Source organism: Tamandua tetradactyla, chromosome 8, assembly GCF_023851605.1.
Source record: "Tamandua tetradactyla isolate mTamTet1 chromosome 8, mTamTet1.pri, whole genome shotgun sequence".
Taxonomy (NCBI): Eukaryota; Metazoa; Chordata; class Mammalia; order Pilosa; family Myrmecophagidae; genus Tamandua; species Tamandua tetradactyla.
The window spans coordinates 67,539,066-67,558,844 of record NC_135334.1 but is presented as its reverse complement, the minus strand read 5'-3'; the positions used below and the strand labels follow the sequence as shown (position 1 = coordinate 67,558,844).

At 34.9% G+C, this 19,779-nt stretch overlaps 1 protein-coding gene across 11 annotated transcripts in view; it reads right to left on the bottom strand.

Annotated features, from left to right (window-relative positions):
- PAK1 (p21 (RAC1) activated kinase 1) overlaps positions 1 to 19,779 on the bottom strand; it is a 287,689-nt gene that overhangs the window by 49,239 nt on the left and 218,671 nt on the right. For all 11 annotated transcript variants that reach the window (XM_077113489.1, XM_077113485.1, XM_077113488.1 and 8 more), the window contains 3 exons: positions 18,860 to 18,960; positions 18,239 to 18,386; positions 14,112 to 14,149 (listed from right to left, as the gene is read on the bottom strand). In XM_077113489.1, the coding sequence (XP_076969604.1) occupies positions 14,112 to 14,149; positions 18,239 to 18,386; positions 18,860 to 18,960 (287 nt within the window). The remainder of the gene's footprint in view (positions 1 to 14,111; positions 14,150 to 18,238; positions 18,387 to 18,859; positions 18,961 to 19,779) is intronic.

Sequence of the window (19,779 nt, the reverse complement as noted above, 5' to 3'; positions counted from 1 at the left end):
TTGGAAGAACTGGAGAAAGAACAGCAAGCTAACCCCAAAGCAAGCAAAAGGAAAGAAATAACAAAGATTAGAGCACAAATAAATGAAATTGAAAACATGAAAACAATAGAGAAAATCAATAAGGCCAGAAGTTGGTTCTATGAGAAAATCAATAAGATTGATGGGCCCTTAGCAAGATTGACAAAAAGAAGAAGAGAGAGGATGCAAATAAATAAGATCAGAAATGGAAGAGGAGACATAACTACTGACCTCACAGAAATAAAGGAGGTAATAACAGGATACTATGAACAACTTTACGCTAATAAATACAACAATTTAGAGGAAATGGACGGGTTCCTGGAAAGACATGAACAACCAACTTTGACTCAAGAAGACATAGATGACCTCAACAAACCAATCACAAGTAAAGAAATTGAAGCAGTCATTCAAAAACTCCCTAAAAAGAAAAGTCCAGGACCAGACGGCTTCACATGTGAATTCTATCAAACATTCCAGAAAGAATTAGTACCAATTCTCCTCAAACTCTTCAAAAAAATCGAAGTGGAGGGAAAACTACCTAATTCATTCTATGACGCCAACATTACCCTCATACCAAAACCAGGCAAAGATATTACAAGAAAAGAAAACTACAGGCCGATCTCTCTAATGAATATAGATGCAAAAATCCTCAATAAAATTCTAGCAAATCGTATCCAACAACACATTAAAAGAATTATTCATCATGACCAAGTAGGATTCATCCCAGGTATGCAAGGATGGTTCAACATAAGAAAATCAATTAATGTAATACACCATATCAACAAATCAAAGCAGAAAAATCACATGATCATCTCAATTGATGCAGAGAAGGCATTTGACAAGATTCAACATCCTTTCCTGTTGAAAACACTTCAAAGGATAGGAATACAAGGGAACTTCCTTAAAATGATAGAGGGAATATATGAAAAACCCACAGCTAATATCATCCTTAATGGGGAAAAATTGAAAACGTTCCCCCTAAGATCAGGAACAAGACAAGGATGTCCACTATCACCACTATTATTCAACATTGTGTTGGAGGTTCTAGCCAGAGCAATTAGACAAGAAAAAGAAATACAAGGCATCAAAATTGGAAAGGAAGAAGTAAAACTATCACTGTTTGCAGATGATATGATACTATACGTCGAAAACCCGGAAAAATCCACAACAAAACTACTAGAGCTAATAAATGAGTACAGCAAAGTAGCAGGTTACAAGATCAACATTCAAAAATCTGTAGCATTTCTATACACTAGCAATGAACAAGCGGAGGGGGAAATCAAGAAACGAATCCCATTTACAATTGCAACTAAAAGAATAAAATACCTAGGAATAAATTTAACTAAAGAGACAAAAAACCTATATAAAGAAAACTACAAAAAACTGCTAAAAGAAATCACAGAAGACCTAAACAGATGGAAGGGCATACCGTGTTCATGGATTGGAAGACTAAATATAGTTAAGATGTCAATCCTACCTAAATTGATTTACAGATTCAATGCAATACCAATCAAAATCCCAACAACATATTTTTCAGAAATAGAAAAACCAATAAGCAAATTTATCTGGAAGGGCAGGGTGCCCCGAATTGCTAAAAACATCTTGAGGAAAAAAAAACGAAGCTGGAGGTCTTGCACTGCCTGACTTTAAGGCATATTATGAAGCCACAGTGGTCAAAACAGCATGGTATTGGCATAAAGATAGATATATCGACCAATGGAATCGAATAGAGTGCTCAGATATAGACCCTCTCATCTATGGACATTTGATCTTTGATAAGGCAGTCAAGTCAACTCACCTGGGACAGAACAGTCTCTTCAATAAATGGTGCCTAGAGAACTGGATATCCATATGCAAAAGAATGAAAGAAGACCCATATCTCACACCCTACACAAAAGTTAACTCAAAATGGATCAAAGATCTAAACATTAGGTCTAAGACCATAGAACAGTTAGAGGAAAATGTCGGGAGATATCTTATGAATCTTACAATTGGAGGCGGTTTTATGGACCTTACACCTAAAGCAAGAGCACTGAAGAAGGAAATAAATAAATGGGAACTCCTCAAAATTAAACACTTTTGTGCATCAAAGAACTTCATCAAGAAAGTAGAAAGACAGCCTACACAATGGGAATCAATATTTGGAAACGACATATCAGATAAAGGTCTAGTATCCAGAATTTATAATGAGATTGTTCAACTCAACAACAAAAAGATAGCCAACCCAATTACAAAATGGGAAAAAGACTTGAATAGACACCTCTCAGAGGAGGAAATACAAATGGCCAAAAGACACATGAAGAGATGCTCAATGTCCCTGGCCATTAGAGAAATGCAAATCAAAACCACAATGAGATATCATCTCACACCCACCAGAATGGCCATTATCAACAAAACAGAAAATGACAAGTGCTGGAGAGGATGCAGAGAAAGAGGCACACTTATCCACTGTTGGTGGGAATGCCAAATGGTGCAACCACTGTGGAAAACAGTTTGGCGGTTCCTCAAAAAGCTGAATATAGAATTGCCATACGACCCAGCAATACCATTGCTGGGAATCTACTCAAAGGAATTAAGGGCAAAAACTCAAACAGACATTTGCACACCAATGTTTATAGCAGCGTTATTTACAATTGCAAAGAGATGGAAACAGCCAAAATGTCCATCAACAGACGAGTGGCTAAACAAACTGTGGTATATACATACGATGGAATATTATGCAGCTTTAAGGCAGGATAAACTTATGAAGCATGTAATAACATGGAAGGACCTAGAGAACATTATGCTGAGTGAGTCTAGCCAAAAACTAAAAGACAAATACTGTATGGTCCCAATGATGTGAATCGACACTCGAGAATAAACTTGGAATATGTCATTGGTAACAGAGTTCAGCAGGAGTTAGAAACAGGGTAAGACAATGGGTAATTGAAGCTGAAGGGATACAGACTGTGCAACAGGACTAGATACAAAAACTCAAAAATGGACAGCACAATAATACCTAATTGTAAAGTAATCATGTTAAAATACTGAACGAAGCTGCATCCGAGCGATAGGTTCTTGTTTTGTTTTGTTTTGTTTGTTTTGTTCTTATTATTGTTACTTTTATTTTTTTTCTCTATATTAACATTCTATATATTTTTCTGTTATACTGCTAGTTCTTCTAAACCGATGCAAATGTACTAAGAAACGATGATCATGCATCTGTGTAATGATGTTAAGAATTACTGATTGCATATGTAGAATGGTATGATGTCTAAAAAAAAAAAATGCTCAGCACAATACTGCCTAACTGTAATGTAATTATGTTGGAACGCTGAATGAAGCTGCATCTGATCTATAGTTTTTTTTTGTTTTTTTTTCTTTCTCTTATATATTTTTGTACTTTTTATTTTTATTTGTGTTTTCTCTGTGTTATCACTTTATTTCTTTTTCTGTTGTCGTGCTATTTCTTTCTCTAAATCGATGCATATGTACTGAGAAATGATGACCATACACCTACGTGATGATATTAAGAATTACTGATTGCATATGTAGAATGGATTGATTTCTAATGTTGTGTTAGTTAATTTTTTTTAATTAATAAAAAAAAAAGAGACAAAAAAAAATAATAAAAATAAATCAGTCTATATCCAGCAAAACTATTCATAAATAAAGATGAAATAAAGATATTCCCAGGTAAACAAAGACTGTGAGAATTTATTGCTAGCAGATCTGACTTACAAGGAATACTAAAGAACTATATCAGGAAGAAAGGGAATGACACCAAATGGTACCTCGAAACCACAAGAGAAAATGAAGCACAAAATAAATAGTAAATACGTTTACCATTAATATGGAAGACATTATTCTCACTTGTTTAAAAGATGTAAGACTGTATGAAATTATTGGGTTAATAACATATATAGATGTAACATATATGACAATGATAGCACAAAGAAGGGGGTAGGGCATTAAGTATCAAGGGACTAAATTTCAGTATTTTATCAGAATTCAGTTAGTATTAATCTGAAGTAGGTTGTAATAAGTTAAAATGCATATTTTAAAAGTTTAATTCCTAGAAACATAGTAAAAATATCAGAGGGGTTAAAATGGTGCAATATAAAACATTTATTTAATACAAAAGAAAATAGTCAAGGAGGAACTATAATAAACAAGTTTAGGCAGTCAAGGAGGAACTATAGTAAGGTTGCATGATACAAGATCAATATGCTAAAATCAATTGTATTTCTATAAATTAACAAAGAACAATCAGAAATTGCTAGGAAAACAATTTCATTCAAAAGATTGCATGACACTGGAAAAGTTATCAATTTCTTTAAAAATTACAAAAATTTACCATATGTCTCAGCAATTCCACTCCTTGACATGTACCAAAGAGACATAAATATATATATTCAGAAGGACTGTATGGTGTTTGAATATATCTCAATAAAATTGCTTTAAAAATACGTATATTTATATACAAATAAATTTTACAGCAGCATTATTTACAATTGCTAAAAATCTGAAACAAATATCCAACAATTGATAAATGGATAAATAAAATATGGTGTATATTCTTACAATGGAATATGATTCAGCTATTAAGAGAAATAAATTACTGATACATGCTATATGAATGAACCTCAAAAACATGCTAACCAAAAGAAGGCAGACACAAAAGACTGCATGTTGTATGATTCCATTTTGATATTAAAATCCAGAAAAGGCAAATATACAGAAACAGAAAACAGATGAATGATTTCCTAGGGCTGGTCAAGAGAATGTGAATTAACTGTGAAAGGGCTCAAAGGAACTTTCTGAGGTTGATGGAAACGTTCTAAAACTAGATTGTGGTGTTGGTTCCACAAATCTATAAATTTATTAAAATAACTGAATTGAACATTTATAATGGATGAATTCTTGGCATGTAAATTATACCTCTATAAAGCTGTTTAAAAGGTAAAGTTTTTAAAGTGTAAGTAAAACCACTAGGCCTTTCATAATAAATTTTAAATTACACAGAAATATATGAAATAAAAAAAATATTTCTCAGTAATGCCAGGTAACAATGTCAGATGGAACATAGGCATCTATTTTCACTCTTTATTGAAATCCCACCTTCACAATAATAAATAGCCTTTTAAAGGCATATTCCCACAAGAATGGGGAGAATAGGAAAGGAGGCAAGAACAGTAAAAAAGGAGTCAACAGTAGCTAGATGAGTGGTAACTGACTTATGAATCAAGGAAACTGAATCCTAAACTGGCAGTGGAAAAGCTGAAAACCAATCTGTACTTTTACACTGCAGAATCCTCTAAAAGCTCCAGAATTAGTAGCACCATATGCCTTGCAAACTGGAGATGAAGTGTAGAGGGAGGATAAAGAACTAAAGGAGGATTTTTTGAAAGGTATTATCAAGAAACAGTTACATCCCTAAATCAACTCCTCTATTCTACATCACTGGGTGATTCCCCTCTCTTCCCTAGCAGAAGACTGGAGGTTTATTCTCTGACGACAGAAAATCCAGGGGATTTCTGGATTAGGAATACCAGACACAGCTAAATATAAGAGTTACACATAAAAGAGTAATTTAAGTGATATATGCATACTGAATGCTGAAAGCTGAGACCCCTAACTTCTCTTACCTTTCTAAGCTCCTAGAGTTCTAGTTGTTAAACCTTAATTCTCAAAGCAGAGATTAGACTTTTCTCTGTCTGGCCAGCCTACTAGGAAAGCTCTAAAGACAGTGATATAAGGGGCTTCCCTAAATGGTCCAGCTAGATTATCTTATAGTAATAATCACAAATAAAATGTTCCACCACCAATGAATTTAAAGTTGTAGTAAGTTTTTCAGTACCTCAATTATAACTAAGAGCAGACCGCCAAGATTTAGTAAAAATCTCCCTCCAATGTAAAAGGAAAGAAGCAAAGCAAATGGGGAAATGGCTACCCTGAAAAAAAAGACTAGGCAGGGAAAAGAAAACATCAAAAGAAAGCCTATCATTAATCTCAGAGAAAAGAGAAGACGTGGATTTAGGAAATAAGAATAGGATACTACAATTTTTTTTTTTTAATAAAAGAACTCTTGGAAATAAAACATGAGAAACAGAAATGAAAAACTCAATAAACAAATTAGAAGATGAAGTTGGGAAAATCTCCCAAAACTCAGAATAAAAATTGAGGGGAAAATAAATAAAAAAAAAATAAAAAGCAGATTTAGCATTGGGCTATGGTGGCTCAGCAGGCACGTCTCGTCTGCCATGCTGGAGACCTGGGTTTGAAAAAAAATTAAGGGAAGGAAATTAAAGAAAACATAAGAAAAATGCAGGATTGTTTTTCTGGGTCTGGAAGGTCCAAAATCTAAGCAGGAGTCCTAGAAAGAGAGAAAATCGAGAGGAAGAAATAATCAATGAAATAATTCAAGCAAATTTCCTCAAACTGAAAGCATGAATTTCCAGCTTGAAAGAACCCACAAAGTTACTTGCACAAAAGAAGGAAACAGGGATATAATTATGAAATTTAAAGCAATGGTCACAAATAAGGTTCTGTAAGCTTTCCAAATGAAAAAAGAATATGTCATAAAAAGAAGCAGAGAAAAAAACAGCTTTGGACTTCAAGAGTGACAATTAAAGCTAGATGGAAACAAGTTCCAAATCTTCCAAATTCTGATGAAAAATTATTTCCTATCTAGAATTCTATGCTCAGCTAAGTATCAATCAAATGTGAGGATAGGATAGATACTTTGAGACCTGAAAGATATTAAATATTTCCTTTCAGTTACTTCTCAAAGCTACTGGAGGATGTGCTCCACCAAAACACAAAAGTAAACCAAAAATGCTATCTGACTTTTTAATCTATATACAACTAGTATTGAATAAAACAATTTCAAGTGAATATTTCTATTTACCATCATTCCCAGAGGTAATTGTATTACTATTTGGTGTTTTGCCTTTCAGAGATGATCTGTGGGTAGTAAAACCTCGATCTTCACATGTCAAAACAAGTCTTTATTTTTACTTCACATTTGAATGCTAGTTTGATTAGGTACGGAATTCTTGGTTCCATATAATTTTCCTCACACCTCTAAATATATAGCTCCTTTGTCAACTATTACTAATGAGAAATTTGATGCTAATGTTCCTTTGGGTATCATGTATATTCTCTTTAGAAACTTTCTACATGTTTACCTTTAACCTTGTAGTCCTGACATTTCCCTAAGTGTGGGTCTCTCAACTTGATAACTTTCTTCTGAAGATTATTTCTTTTCTTTAGCTGGGTAATTTTTTCCCTATTATTCCTTTGATTATTCTTTCCATTCTACTGCTTCTGTTCTTTTTCTCAATTCCTTTTGGAACTCCTTGATGTTTTTGTCCATCTGTTTTATATTTTATACCATTGATTCACTCTCCGCTTGTACACTTTTGTTCTTTAATGCATATGAATTTATTTCTTTAGTCATACTTTTTATTTCTAAGAACGCTTTCTTATTTTCTGATTGTCTTAATAATAGTATGTTCTTATGCATACAACATCTATAGAATTTCTCTGAATAGATGAGACTTTTCTAAAAATTCTCTTTCTTGAATTACCTATTCCCTCAGGAGCCAGTTCTTTCATTTTTTTATTGTGAAAAAATAACATATATACAAAAAAAGCAATAAATTTCAAAGCCACCCCAACAATTAGTTGTAGAGCAGATTTCAGAGTTTGGTATGGATTACAATTCCACTATTTTAGGATTTTACTTCTAGCTACTCCAAAACACTTGGAGACTAAAAGAAATATCAATATAATGATTCAGCAATCATATGCATTTGTTAAATCCTGTCTTCTCTGTTATAACTCCACCTTCTTCTCCTTTGACTTTCCTCCCAATCTTAAGGGGTAGTAGGATTTTACTTTTAGCTGCTCCAAAACACTAGAGACTAAAAGAAATATCAATATAAGATTCAGCAATCATACGTATTTGTTAAATCCTATCTTCTCTGTTATAACTCCACCTTCTTCTCCTTTGACTTTCCTCCCAATCTTAAGGGGTAGTAGGATTTTACTTTTAGCTACTCCAAAACACTAGAGACTAAAAGAAATATCAATATAAGATTCAGCAATCATACGTATTTGTTAAATCCTATCTTCTCTGTTAAAACTCCACCTTCGTCTCCTTTGACTTTTCTCCCAATCTTAAGGGGTAGTTGGGTTATGCCCATTCTAACTTTTTCATGCTGAAAAGGGCTGTCAATAATATGGGATAGGGGGATGGAAATAGTTGATGTGCTGGAAAGGCTGGCCTCAGGGATCAGTTTTATTTCTTTACCTTGGTCATTCTTTTTAAAGCTTTGTTTTCTTCAAATGTCTAGAGATTCTTGGCCATCCATTCATATTTATAATTGAAGGACTAGATTGACTAGTGTATATAATTAACATAAGTTTTTTCGGCAGTTTGTTTAAATGTTGTTCCACTGTCCTTCACCTTTAACTAGGAGGTCTGATGCTGTCTGAATGTGACTTATAGGGTTGTGGCTACTGGCAAGCTTCACTTCATCTATATTGGCATAGAAAAGCCACATAGGATAGAGATCTCTCTACTGAGCTGTGTTTTATGGCTCAAATGTTTTTATGATTTTGTAGGAAGCATGACAACTGTTGTTTGAGTGTCTAATATCCAAAATATGAAAAATTTACTCTTAAGATGGAGAATTATTTCAATGTATTTTCTTCCACTAAAGAGCCTCTTTTTCTTCTTCCCTTTTTTTATATCTGTTGTAGAGATTATAGTTAACACAGATTCAGCTTTGCTTCTCTCTCAGGCCCCATGCCCACACTTTCTCTTGAAGTAAGGAGCTTACTTCCTTTAGAAAATTATTTGGTTTTAGCCTAGAATCAAATGTACATGTTGTCTTTTGTTCACTCCAAGAGGGAGGCTATTCCTGTTGCCTGTTGTTTCAAATGCAGACTTTTAATTAATTTACCCTTGAAGATGACTCAGGACTCCCTCTTGCTTCTTGTATATATTCTCTGAGCTAGAAATTTCTCCATAGCTGTTCTTAACTTCCCAGAAGTATTCTCTTATACATATATTAGGTAATAGTTTCTTCTGTTTTGGCCCTCATCTTAACTGCTTGATAGCTTCTATGAATTTCTCACAATGGTCTATTCATTTCACGTTTTTTGTTTTTTTGTTTTTTTTTTTCAGGATTCTTTTTTTTTTTTTATTAATTAAAAAAAGAAGTAACAAAACAATTAGAAATCATTCCAATCTACATGTACAATCAGTAATTCTTAATAACATCACATAGTTGCATATTCATCATTTCTTAGTACATTTGCATCGATTTAGAAAAAGAAATAAAAAGACAACAGAATAAGAATTAAAACAATAATAGAAAGAAAAAAAACAAAAAAAACAAAAACAAAAAACCTATACCTCACATGCAGCTTCATTCAGTGTTTTAACATAATTGCATTACAATTGGGTAGTATTGTGCTGTCCATTTCTGAGTTTTTATATCCAGTCCCGTTGTACAGTCTGTATCCCTTCATCTCCAATTATCCCTTCTCTTTTTTTTTTTTTTTTTAATTAACGGAAAAAAAGAAATTACCCCAACATTTAGAGATCATACCATTCTACACATGCAATCATTAATTCTTAACATCATCACATAGATGCATGATCATCATTTCTTAGTACATTTGCATTGGTTTAGAAGAACTAGCAACATAACCGAAAAAGATATAGAATGTTAATATAGAGAAAAAAATAAAAGTAATAATAGTAAAATCAAAACAAAACAAAACAAAACAAAACAAAAACCTATAGCTCAGATGCAGCTTCATTCAGTGTTTTAACATGATTACTTTACAATTAGGTATTATTGTGCTGTCCATTTTTGAGTTTTTGTATCTAGTCCTGTTGCACAGTCTGTATCCCTTCAGCTTCAATTACCCATTGTCTTACCCTGTTTCTAACTCCTGCTGAACTCTGTTACCAATGACATATTTCAAGTTTATTCTCGAATGTCCGTTCACATCAGTGGGACCATACAGTATTTGTCCTTTAGTTTTTGGCTGGATTCACTCAGCATAATATTCTCTAGGTCCATCCATGTTATTACATGGTTCATAAGTTTATCTTGTCTTAAAGCTGCATAATATTCCATCGTATGTATATACCACAGTTTGTTTAGCCACTCTTCTGTTGATGGAGATTTTGGCTGTTTCCATCTCTTTGCAATTGTAAATAATGCTGCTATAAACATTGGTGTGCAAATGTCCGTTTGTGTCTTTGCCCTTAAGTCCTTTGAGTAGATACCTAGCAATGGTATTGCTGGGTCGTATGGCAATTCTATATTCAGCTTTTTGAGGAACCGCCAAACTGCCTTCCACAGTGGTTGCACCCTTTGACATTCCCACCAAGAGTGGATAAGTGTGCCTCTTTCTCCGCATCCTCTCCAGCACTTGTCATTTTCTGTTTTGTTGATAATGGCCACGTTTTTTGTTTTTGAGCACTGTTTGAATTTAATTTTTAATGTATCTTCCCCCAATTAGGAAATTTGCGAGAAAGATGTCACATGGATTCAATTCTACTATCCTGATCCAATTTCCAAAGGATTCTTTCTGAAACGTTAGCTGTAAACTAAAATGTACATCCAACTATAATACTGTCGTATTTAAAATATTTCCTTAGCTCCAGCACAAAATCCAAGTAATTTAGCCTGACATGCTGAATCCTTGACAAGCTGGTCTTTGTTCATACTGTCACTCAGACAAGAAAGCATTGCCTTTTTCTCTACCTGATATCATTATCCTATGTTTACCTGACACTATTATTATAAATCTGTGAACACTCTTATTATAAATCTCTGTTTATATATCTAACTCCTCACTTACTCGTAAGATCAAGAGCAAAGACCTTCAGAACTCATGTTATAATTTAAAAAGTAAAGAATGATTCCAATTACTTCTAACTGCCAAAAAAGCAGGGCCAATAGCATTACCTGTAACTACACGTCAAAAGCAGACCTAAAGTTTTATTGAAGAAATGAAATGTATTTGAGTCCACTAATTTTATCTGAAAATCAAGTATGAACTGTGAAAATAAATAACAATGGGAACAGTTGTGAAATGGAAAATGTTATCAATAAGTACTGAACACCAACTATAAGAAAGGTACAGGTAATAAACAGGTGGTGTATAGTATTCGGTTCTTACTGTTGTCTATTGCTGTATAACAAATTAGACAAAAACTTATGACTTAAAGCAAAATTTAAAAAAAAAGAGTGAAGCCGTTGTCTTGCCAGTCCTTCACTCCTCAGTACCCAAAGACTCTTATCACAAATTAGGTATTTGTTTTATAAATGAGAATTCAGACACTAAAATGCCTACAGATACTTAGAGACAGATTTCAGACCAATAAACCACAAATAACAGAATGAAATCTTAAAGATTATGCTTGTTAAATGAAATGAAGTGAAAACCTCCCTGTACTACCAAGCAGAATAAATCACTCCAGTAAATATGGTCCCACTGTATGTTAGTCATACCTCTCTTGTAGCTCTTATCTCTCTAAACTGTTGTTACTCTTATCCTCAAGGGCTAAGAGAATGCATATTCATTGTTGTATAGCTAACACCTTGGCACAAAAAAGATACTACATAAATATTTATAGTATGAATGAATAAATGAATGCTCAGGAGAACTAAATTTTATATTGGTTGCTACTACTAGGATACAAGATCAATATACTGAAATCAATCCTATTTCAATAAATTAGCAAATTACAATCAGAACTCAAGAATATGGAACAAGTCACTTAATCTGAGTCTCAATTTCTCTTCCTCTATACTATGGGGATAACAATCCTGTCCAACTATTTCACAAATCAAGTGGAATCATTGGTATGAAACCAAAATGGAAAACAATTACATGCTACTGTAATACAAACCATATCACCTTAGTAAAACTAGTAAGAAATATACAACACTGAGCCACTGGAACAAATGTTCTGAATTGAGGGAGAAAAATGCCCTTGACACCTGAGTAGTTTTAATTGCAGACACTAAACCAATAAGGTTTTTACCAAGCAGGTGTTATACTCTCTGCCATATGGCATGAGCCCCAGGGCTTCTCCTCCTCACTAACAAGTAACATAGTTATAGCTGTACTGCAGGGTCTTTTATAAAGACCTCTGTACTTTTCTTTTTGTTTCCTGCCACTGTGAAAGAACCTTGGACTGGGACTCAGAAGACCCCGGTTCTTATCAGGTTCTGCCACAATAGCTGGGTGTAAGTGTTCAGGAACACCTGTTTTTCTACCAGTGAAACCGGAATGTCAATACTTCCTTCACAAGGTAATTTTGAATACTAATTACGCTAAGAAATATATTAGGTGCTCAATATATGACAGCTGTCACACTTTCTACAAAAACATAAAGACATTTGAGCCACAAAACACAGCTCAGCTTTTAATGAGCACCCTTCTTCAACAATTTTTTAATGTTCAATAATGGGGAGAACCCCCAAAGATTGCATATTTGAAAATTCTCCATCTCTTAATTCTCCTTCATTTGATTAAAGGCTGCATGAATCAATGGAAAGCACTATAGAATGGGAATCAGATGCCTAATGACATAAACATCTTTAAAACAAGAATCCTAATCTATCTCAATTAGTTCCCATGAGAAACAGTAAGAAAGGACCTACTATGCTGCAAGGCACTGGATATTTGAACATTCTTTTATACTTGATAAGAGTATTATATGACTCAAAGTAATCCCCATATGATTCAAGGTATTTTGAGGGTGACTTGGCATTATATTAGAACTTACTAAGCCCTGGCATAAAATTTTTCAATAGCTTCTCATTACCTTTAAGGTAGAGTTAAAACTCCTACATGATCTGGCCTGCCTACCATGCCTCCTTATTACTCATCTCTACTCCCTTCACACTTCGCATTCCCATCATATCAAACTACTTGCGTTCCTTGTACAGGCATATTTTGCTTACCTCCTTGCCTTTGTTCATGTTCTTCTCTCTATATACGGAAAACCTTCAACTCTCCTTACTTCTTGCCTTAGCTAGCTAATTTATAGCTCAGTCTTTTACCATTAGGAAGCTTTCTCTGACACATTCAACCTTTCGTTCAGTAAATGTTTACTAAATGCCAGATACTTGCTAGATTCCAAGCATCATCAATTAACAAGTCAGACATCGTCCCTGGCCTCATGAATTTTAGTAAGTTGCACTGAAATATTCTATTTGTGCCTTTATGTCCCTGATCAAACTGGGAGGCTCTTAGGGGTTGGGACAATGTCTGATTCATCTCTGTATAGCAACTTCTCCATAAAGGACCTGGCTTAGAATAGGGACTATCAAATATTTAATAAATGAATCAGTATGTCCTAACCACCTTTGTACAATTGATGACAGATGTAAAGAATAGCAGTATCCTCTTATATGTATCAGTTTACTGTTTCTAAGTCCCTTTCAAACATAACATCTCATTTGATCATCATAACTGCCATGAAAAACAGAATTTGCAAGTTGAGGTAATCTAGTTTTACTTGCCAGTCAATTCCTCAATGATTCCTCTAACATCCTTTCCAGTGATCAGGCACTCGTTAAAATGGACATTTGTTACAGAGGACAGAATGATAAATCTTAGAAGAATAGAATTTGTATCCTTCAACAATTAGTACTAATCCTGGCTTTGTAGACCCTGGTGACCAAACAGAGGGAATTCTCTTCTAAATTCAAGTATTTGAAGATATAGCCAGGTAAGGCAAAGAGTATCATCCCTATTTTGTTAAAGAAGAAATCAAAGCTTAGAAAGGCAAAGTAACTTTCTTAAATTTTTAAGCTAAAATGAACAAATTTAGTCTAGATACCAAGTCTTCTGGTTCCAAGGTTAGGTTTTAAATAAAATTGAAGCTGGAAGAGATACCCACTATTCATAAAGTTCTATATTTTTGTTATGTACGTAGGGCCTCTGAGGTGCAAGATTGGGGAGTAACAAAGATGACTTCCCTCCCAGACCAGGCTCTGCCTTCTACCACATTGTCTTGATCACCAGTCATCACACCTGCTCATATCAGAACAGAGGAAATAAAGACTTACCAAAGTGTTTGAAGAATTATAATCCTCAGCTGATTTATCTGCAAAGAAAGAAAGACAAGAGACTCAGTACAGTTAAACCCCTCCTGAGAATGGAGGCGGCCTATTCAATCAAGCATTTGCCAGACTCACAGATTAATAATAGTATTAGTGCTGCTATGGATCAGATATTGTACTGCATGTTATACACATTACCTCATTTAATCCTCATTACAGTTCTGAGTACTATTATTTTTATAGACTTCGAAACTGAGATGCAGAGAAGTTTGGTAATTTGCCTAGAGTTACACATAGGTTGAATAGTAGAGTCAAGATTTGAATCCTGGTCTGCTTCCAAGTACTATGCTAGAACTGTATTACATTATCAGTTATATCATCTTCAAGCCTCAATGGTCAAGGAAATTTCCTATATTTGGAGAGAAAGGAACGAATTCATGGCTGGCATCCTCCTGAGCCAAATCATGACTAGCCAGCAGCTTCAGCTTTCAGAAATTATCCTTCTACATCCATGTCTCTTCCCTGGAGGGAGACAAAGACTAAGGCAAAGGAAATGAGAGGAATTAATTATGATAACTCTAAAAGGACAGACTTGTTTCCTAAGAACAGAGTCAAAATTCCTCACTGAGGGTATTGCCATATTTCACTCATTCTAATAGGTGCATTTTTTTCAATATAACATCTCTGAAATAGAGATGCCTCCTACAATAAAATGCCTTTCACAGTTTAATTGGCAGTTTTTATTCCTCAGTGTTACATAAAATAAAGGTGCATTTTACAATCAATGATGTCTTAGACTTTATGAAACATAGACCCAGTAGAGATTCTTAGCATGAAAAGAAGGTATTGTGTTTGATTTTTATTCATTAATTCCTAACGGTCCAAGAAGAAATTTGCTTCCCCAATTACCACCAATGGAATTAAGGAGGAGAAATATTCTACCAAATCCAACATGTGCCTCAATTAAGAACCAAGCCCAAAAAATGTCCAAAGCTCCCAATTCCATCATAGAGGAAAGAGCCAGTTATAGCTTCTTTGGTCCTATAGAAAGTTATGAATCCTCAGAGCAGGACACAGACAGTATATTCTAAAACAAACCTTGAATAGCCAGCTGTATCCTGGAGAAATCAACTCAGGATATACTTAAAATACAAATCACTTGTTTTTCTTTTACAATAGAACATCAGTTTAGGCAGAGCAAAAACCAACACTATGTCTTCATTGCACCACCCCTAAACTTATGCTATACTAGTATTTTTGAGGACTGGGTATTATAGAAATTAAATGTACCACTTACGCCATGTAAACAATAAATAATCATTGCTCTGTTTAAAGGTGATGTACAGTTTTTATATATCAAAATAAAATTACATCTGATTCCCGGTGCCTGCCTATGTTAAAAAAAAAAAGCAAATTACAATGTATAGAATGGCAGAATTGAAAGTACTTCTAATCCCTTCATTTTACAAATGAAGAAACTGAGTTTCAAATAAAGAGTCTTGTTCAAGGTCACATAAATCAGTGGAAAAGTAGATTTTAAAAAACCTGAACTTTGGGTTGTCAATCTAGTCTACTTCTTCCTGTCACATTAGTTACTAATTAGTATAGAAAATAAACTGCTGAAAAAATAAGAAACTTGACAAAATTGGCATGGAAGGTTGTGCTTGAGTTATAGAGAGCGACATTTAAAGGCTGGGGTTTAAAACATTTCCATCACATCCACATAGTCACTTTGGATAAATCACTTAATTTCACTAAGCCTAATTAATTTCTGAGTCAGTAAACTGGGGATAACAGGACTTGCCCTGCCATTCCCCAAGGCCTTCATAAGAATCAAATAATTCATGTGCATGCATATACAAAGTAAAGTAAGGTTATCAAAATTAATATTATGAAAGAAGGGGAAACAGGGAAAGGAGAGATATGACATTAAAAATAAACTATACCAAATATACAACTGTGCCTAGAATTGACCATGGTCTTCAACTTAAAAAATATTTTAAAACCTGCACATACATATATATATACATGTGCACAAACTTATATATATGATGGTATGTGTATGCAGATGTTATCTATACATATATACTCAATATTATACATGTATGCATGGACAGATGAACATACACAATTATCTGAATGTATATATCTATTGTTGTACATCTATCTACACACATATTCATTCACGAATATGTAAATGAACTTTAATACCAACCCACAGAGTTTTGCCCCCATATACATACACGGTACTTGTACATATCTAGCTACATGTACACAAAAACACAGAGGTTCTTCAAAAGACTGGTGCTGAGGCTTTCAAACCCACGTCTCAATCTGACGATTCCATAACAAATTCCTTAAAACACAAGCTCTAATTTTCTGACTGGAAAACTTTCCCATCCAGCACTCTACATCCCAACTTCTCCTTGGAATGACCCAGTTCCTTTTAATAGACCTATGGGGATCGAACATGAGGAAGGAAATACTGCTAGGAAAACGCATGGCACTCTCTCCTGGGCACCACCATAGCAGCATAAGCAAAGCTGCAGCCTGCCATCCGCACCATCTGTGCCTTTTGATATAAGCCAGATACTGGCTGGGGAAAGCATCCTTCAAAATTAGCTAGTTAATGGTTCTCACCTTCTCCATCAATGTGCCCTTTGAAGGAAAGAGCATGAGTGCCCTGGAAAGAGCACTGAACTTACAGTTAAGAGACCAAAACTACCACTGATTCAGTCCCTTTAGAAAGGCCTTTCCTGGCTTTAATCTCTGCAAAACTAAGGATACTTTTTGTTCTAACATTCTATACTATATAAAAATGTAGACCTTCTGCTCACTTTTCCCAGGGAAAGAAAAACCTCAATGCTATGGATAGAGGTGCTCTAAAGAGAGTTACTCCAGATGCAAGTAGTAAATTCAAAAGGTGCTGGTCTAGGAATCAGGAGACCTCAATTCTAATCCCAACTCTAGCATTAAAAAATACTCTGAAAAACACTGTCCCTTATATAGAGAATACATTTAAAGAACATTTATTATATCTGGTCTGTTTTTCATTTGACTGATAAAGATTAGTTCCCTGAGGAAGAAACTGCGCTTTCCTACTTAAAAGACACAGAAATGTAATTAAATTATGACATTAGCACTAATGTTGATAATGATAGCTTACATTTCCATGTTGCTGTTTTATAATCTATAAAGTACTTTCACTTCAATTAGTTCATTTATTCCTCCTCACAACCTCTTGAGACAGAAATTATTATTCTCATTTTTTGAGGTTCAAAGAAATGAAATGACTTTTTTTTTTTTTTGCATGGGCAGGCACCGGAAATTGAACCTCGGTTTCCGGCATGGCAGGCAAGCCACTGTGGCCTGCCCTGAAATAACTTTTAAACCTAGTGTATTAATCAGGGATCTTGAGAGAAAACAGAACTGACAGGAGGTATCTGTAAATATTATGAAACTGTTGTAAGTATTGTCTTATGTGATTGTGGGGACAGGAAATTCCAAAGTCCATAGGGCAGGCAGCAAGCTGGGAACTCCAATGAAGGTTATCGGTGAATTCCCCAGGAGAAAGTGGATGACTGAAGTAGAGATGGTAATTCTCTCTTCTGACTACTGAACTCAGCACTTTTCCTTTTAAAGCCTTCAACTAATTACATGAGACTACTCTCATTGTTGAAGGTAATTTCTTTAGTTGATTGTAAATGTAATAAGCCATGATGCAATCAACTTACTGATGATTTAAGTCCACAAAATGCCCTCACAGTAACAATCAGGCCAGAGCTCACTTGACCAAACAAATGGGCACCATAAACTGGTCAAGTTGACACAGGAACTTAACCATAACATCTAGAGAGTGACAGAATCCAGACCTTCTACCAAAGGCCTGTGTTCTTTATATATAATACCATGCTATTAAAAAACAAAACAAAACAAAACTTGTAGCTTCAGAATGAATACTCAAGTTTAATGCAAAAACCCATTATATCTTGACCTTCAAATTCCACAATCCCATCTTAGTGAAAGTATTCCACTCCTTTCAATACTTCCTTCTCTCACCTTAGGCCAAGATTCATGTGGAGTCTTTCCATTCAAACCTTCTCCCTAGACGGCCCTAGATACAATCCTCTTACCTGTAAAGCTCATATACTTCTGACTGTTAGAGGTCTTCTTTGAGTTGTAAAATTCCAACACATCCAGAACAGCCTGAGGATTTTTCTTCTGCTCCGACTTAGTGATATTTGATGTCTGAAGCAAACGGGCCCACTGTTCTGGCATCCCCTATAAGAGAAACAGACAAGGCTGTCAAGAAGACACAGTCAAAAGACACTCTGAATGAAACTCAGAAAATATCTGCTAGTAATTAGTCACTCTCTTCTCTCTGTGCCCTCAGAGCTTTACACAAGCTTCTGTTATAATATCTATTTTCATTGTATTAGTCACATCTTGGGATGTTTGCTACCTCAACAGGCTATAACTCCTGTAGAGCAGGGATCATGTCTGATTTGTTTCTATATTGTCAGTGTCCAGCACAGAGCCTGCTTCTGAGGGGCCACTTAACAGAGATCTATTCAAGGAATGGAAAGTCAATGGCTTCTCTGGGAACAATTTTACAAATGAGGATAGTACCCTTCTCATGAATATAAGGACACAGTAATGATAGTCTCAGGCAAAGACAGAGGCATCAGGAAAGGACTGAATCTAACCATGTACAGCCAGAATTCTCAAAGACCTTTTTGTGACCCAGGACTAACCGTGAACTCCCCTGTGACAGCATCAAAACCAACATGAATTGTGTGCTCAAAATCTGAAGGAAGAGAAATCTCTGGCCGTTCTTTCTCCTTCTTTTTGTTTGCTGCAAGAGAAACAGAGAAAAGGAACTAAAAAAACAGGAACATTAAGTTTTTAGGCTTATTCTAGCTCTTTACTGAGCTGTAAAGCTCCCTTAGAGGGAAGGATTGCTTACTTCACATATGTCGTCACAGAGGCCAACACCAGGCCTGGATTGGAGTAGATGCCCAATGCATGTTTAAAGACGTAATTTTTTAAATTAAACTAAATAAATTAAGGGAAGAACAGAAAGAGCATTCATCAGCTAATAGTTCTATCACTAATGAGCCAACTGGTCCAGGAATAGTTACTTCCCTTTTCTGAATCTTGGTTTCCCCATTTGAGAAGTCTAGAGTGATGGTCTATAGAGACCCTTCCATATCTGGAATCCTTTGTTCCCTGAGCTTCTCTAACCTGCATCCTACCTGTCTGGTCATTGATCATGTACTGCTTTAAAGTTCTCCAAATTATAGAATTTTAGATTTGGAAGTTGCTTTAATAACAAAGAATCAGTAATATTTATTGGTTGCTTACCATGTACCAGACACTGGTTCAAATTCTTTATATATATTAATTCACTTAAACCTCACAGAAAAAGGTACTCTCATCCTTACTTTGCATATGAAGAAACTGAAAGCACAGTTACCCAGATCACTGGGCCAGCAGGTGGCAGGGCCCAGATTTAAATCCAGGCAGTCTGGTCCAGAGGCTGAGCTCTAAACTACTATACTATGTTGCTTCCCTGGACTAGGATTTCAAAGGATCACAACATCCAGATACTTGCAGTCATCTCCCTTCCACCAAGGGTCTTGCATAAAGTACATGTTCATTAAGGTCCTGCTGC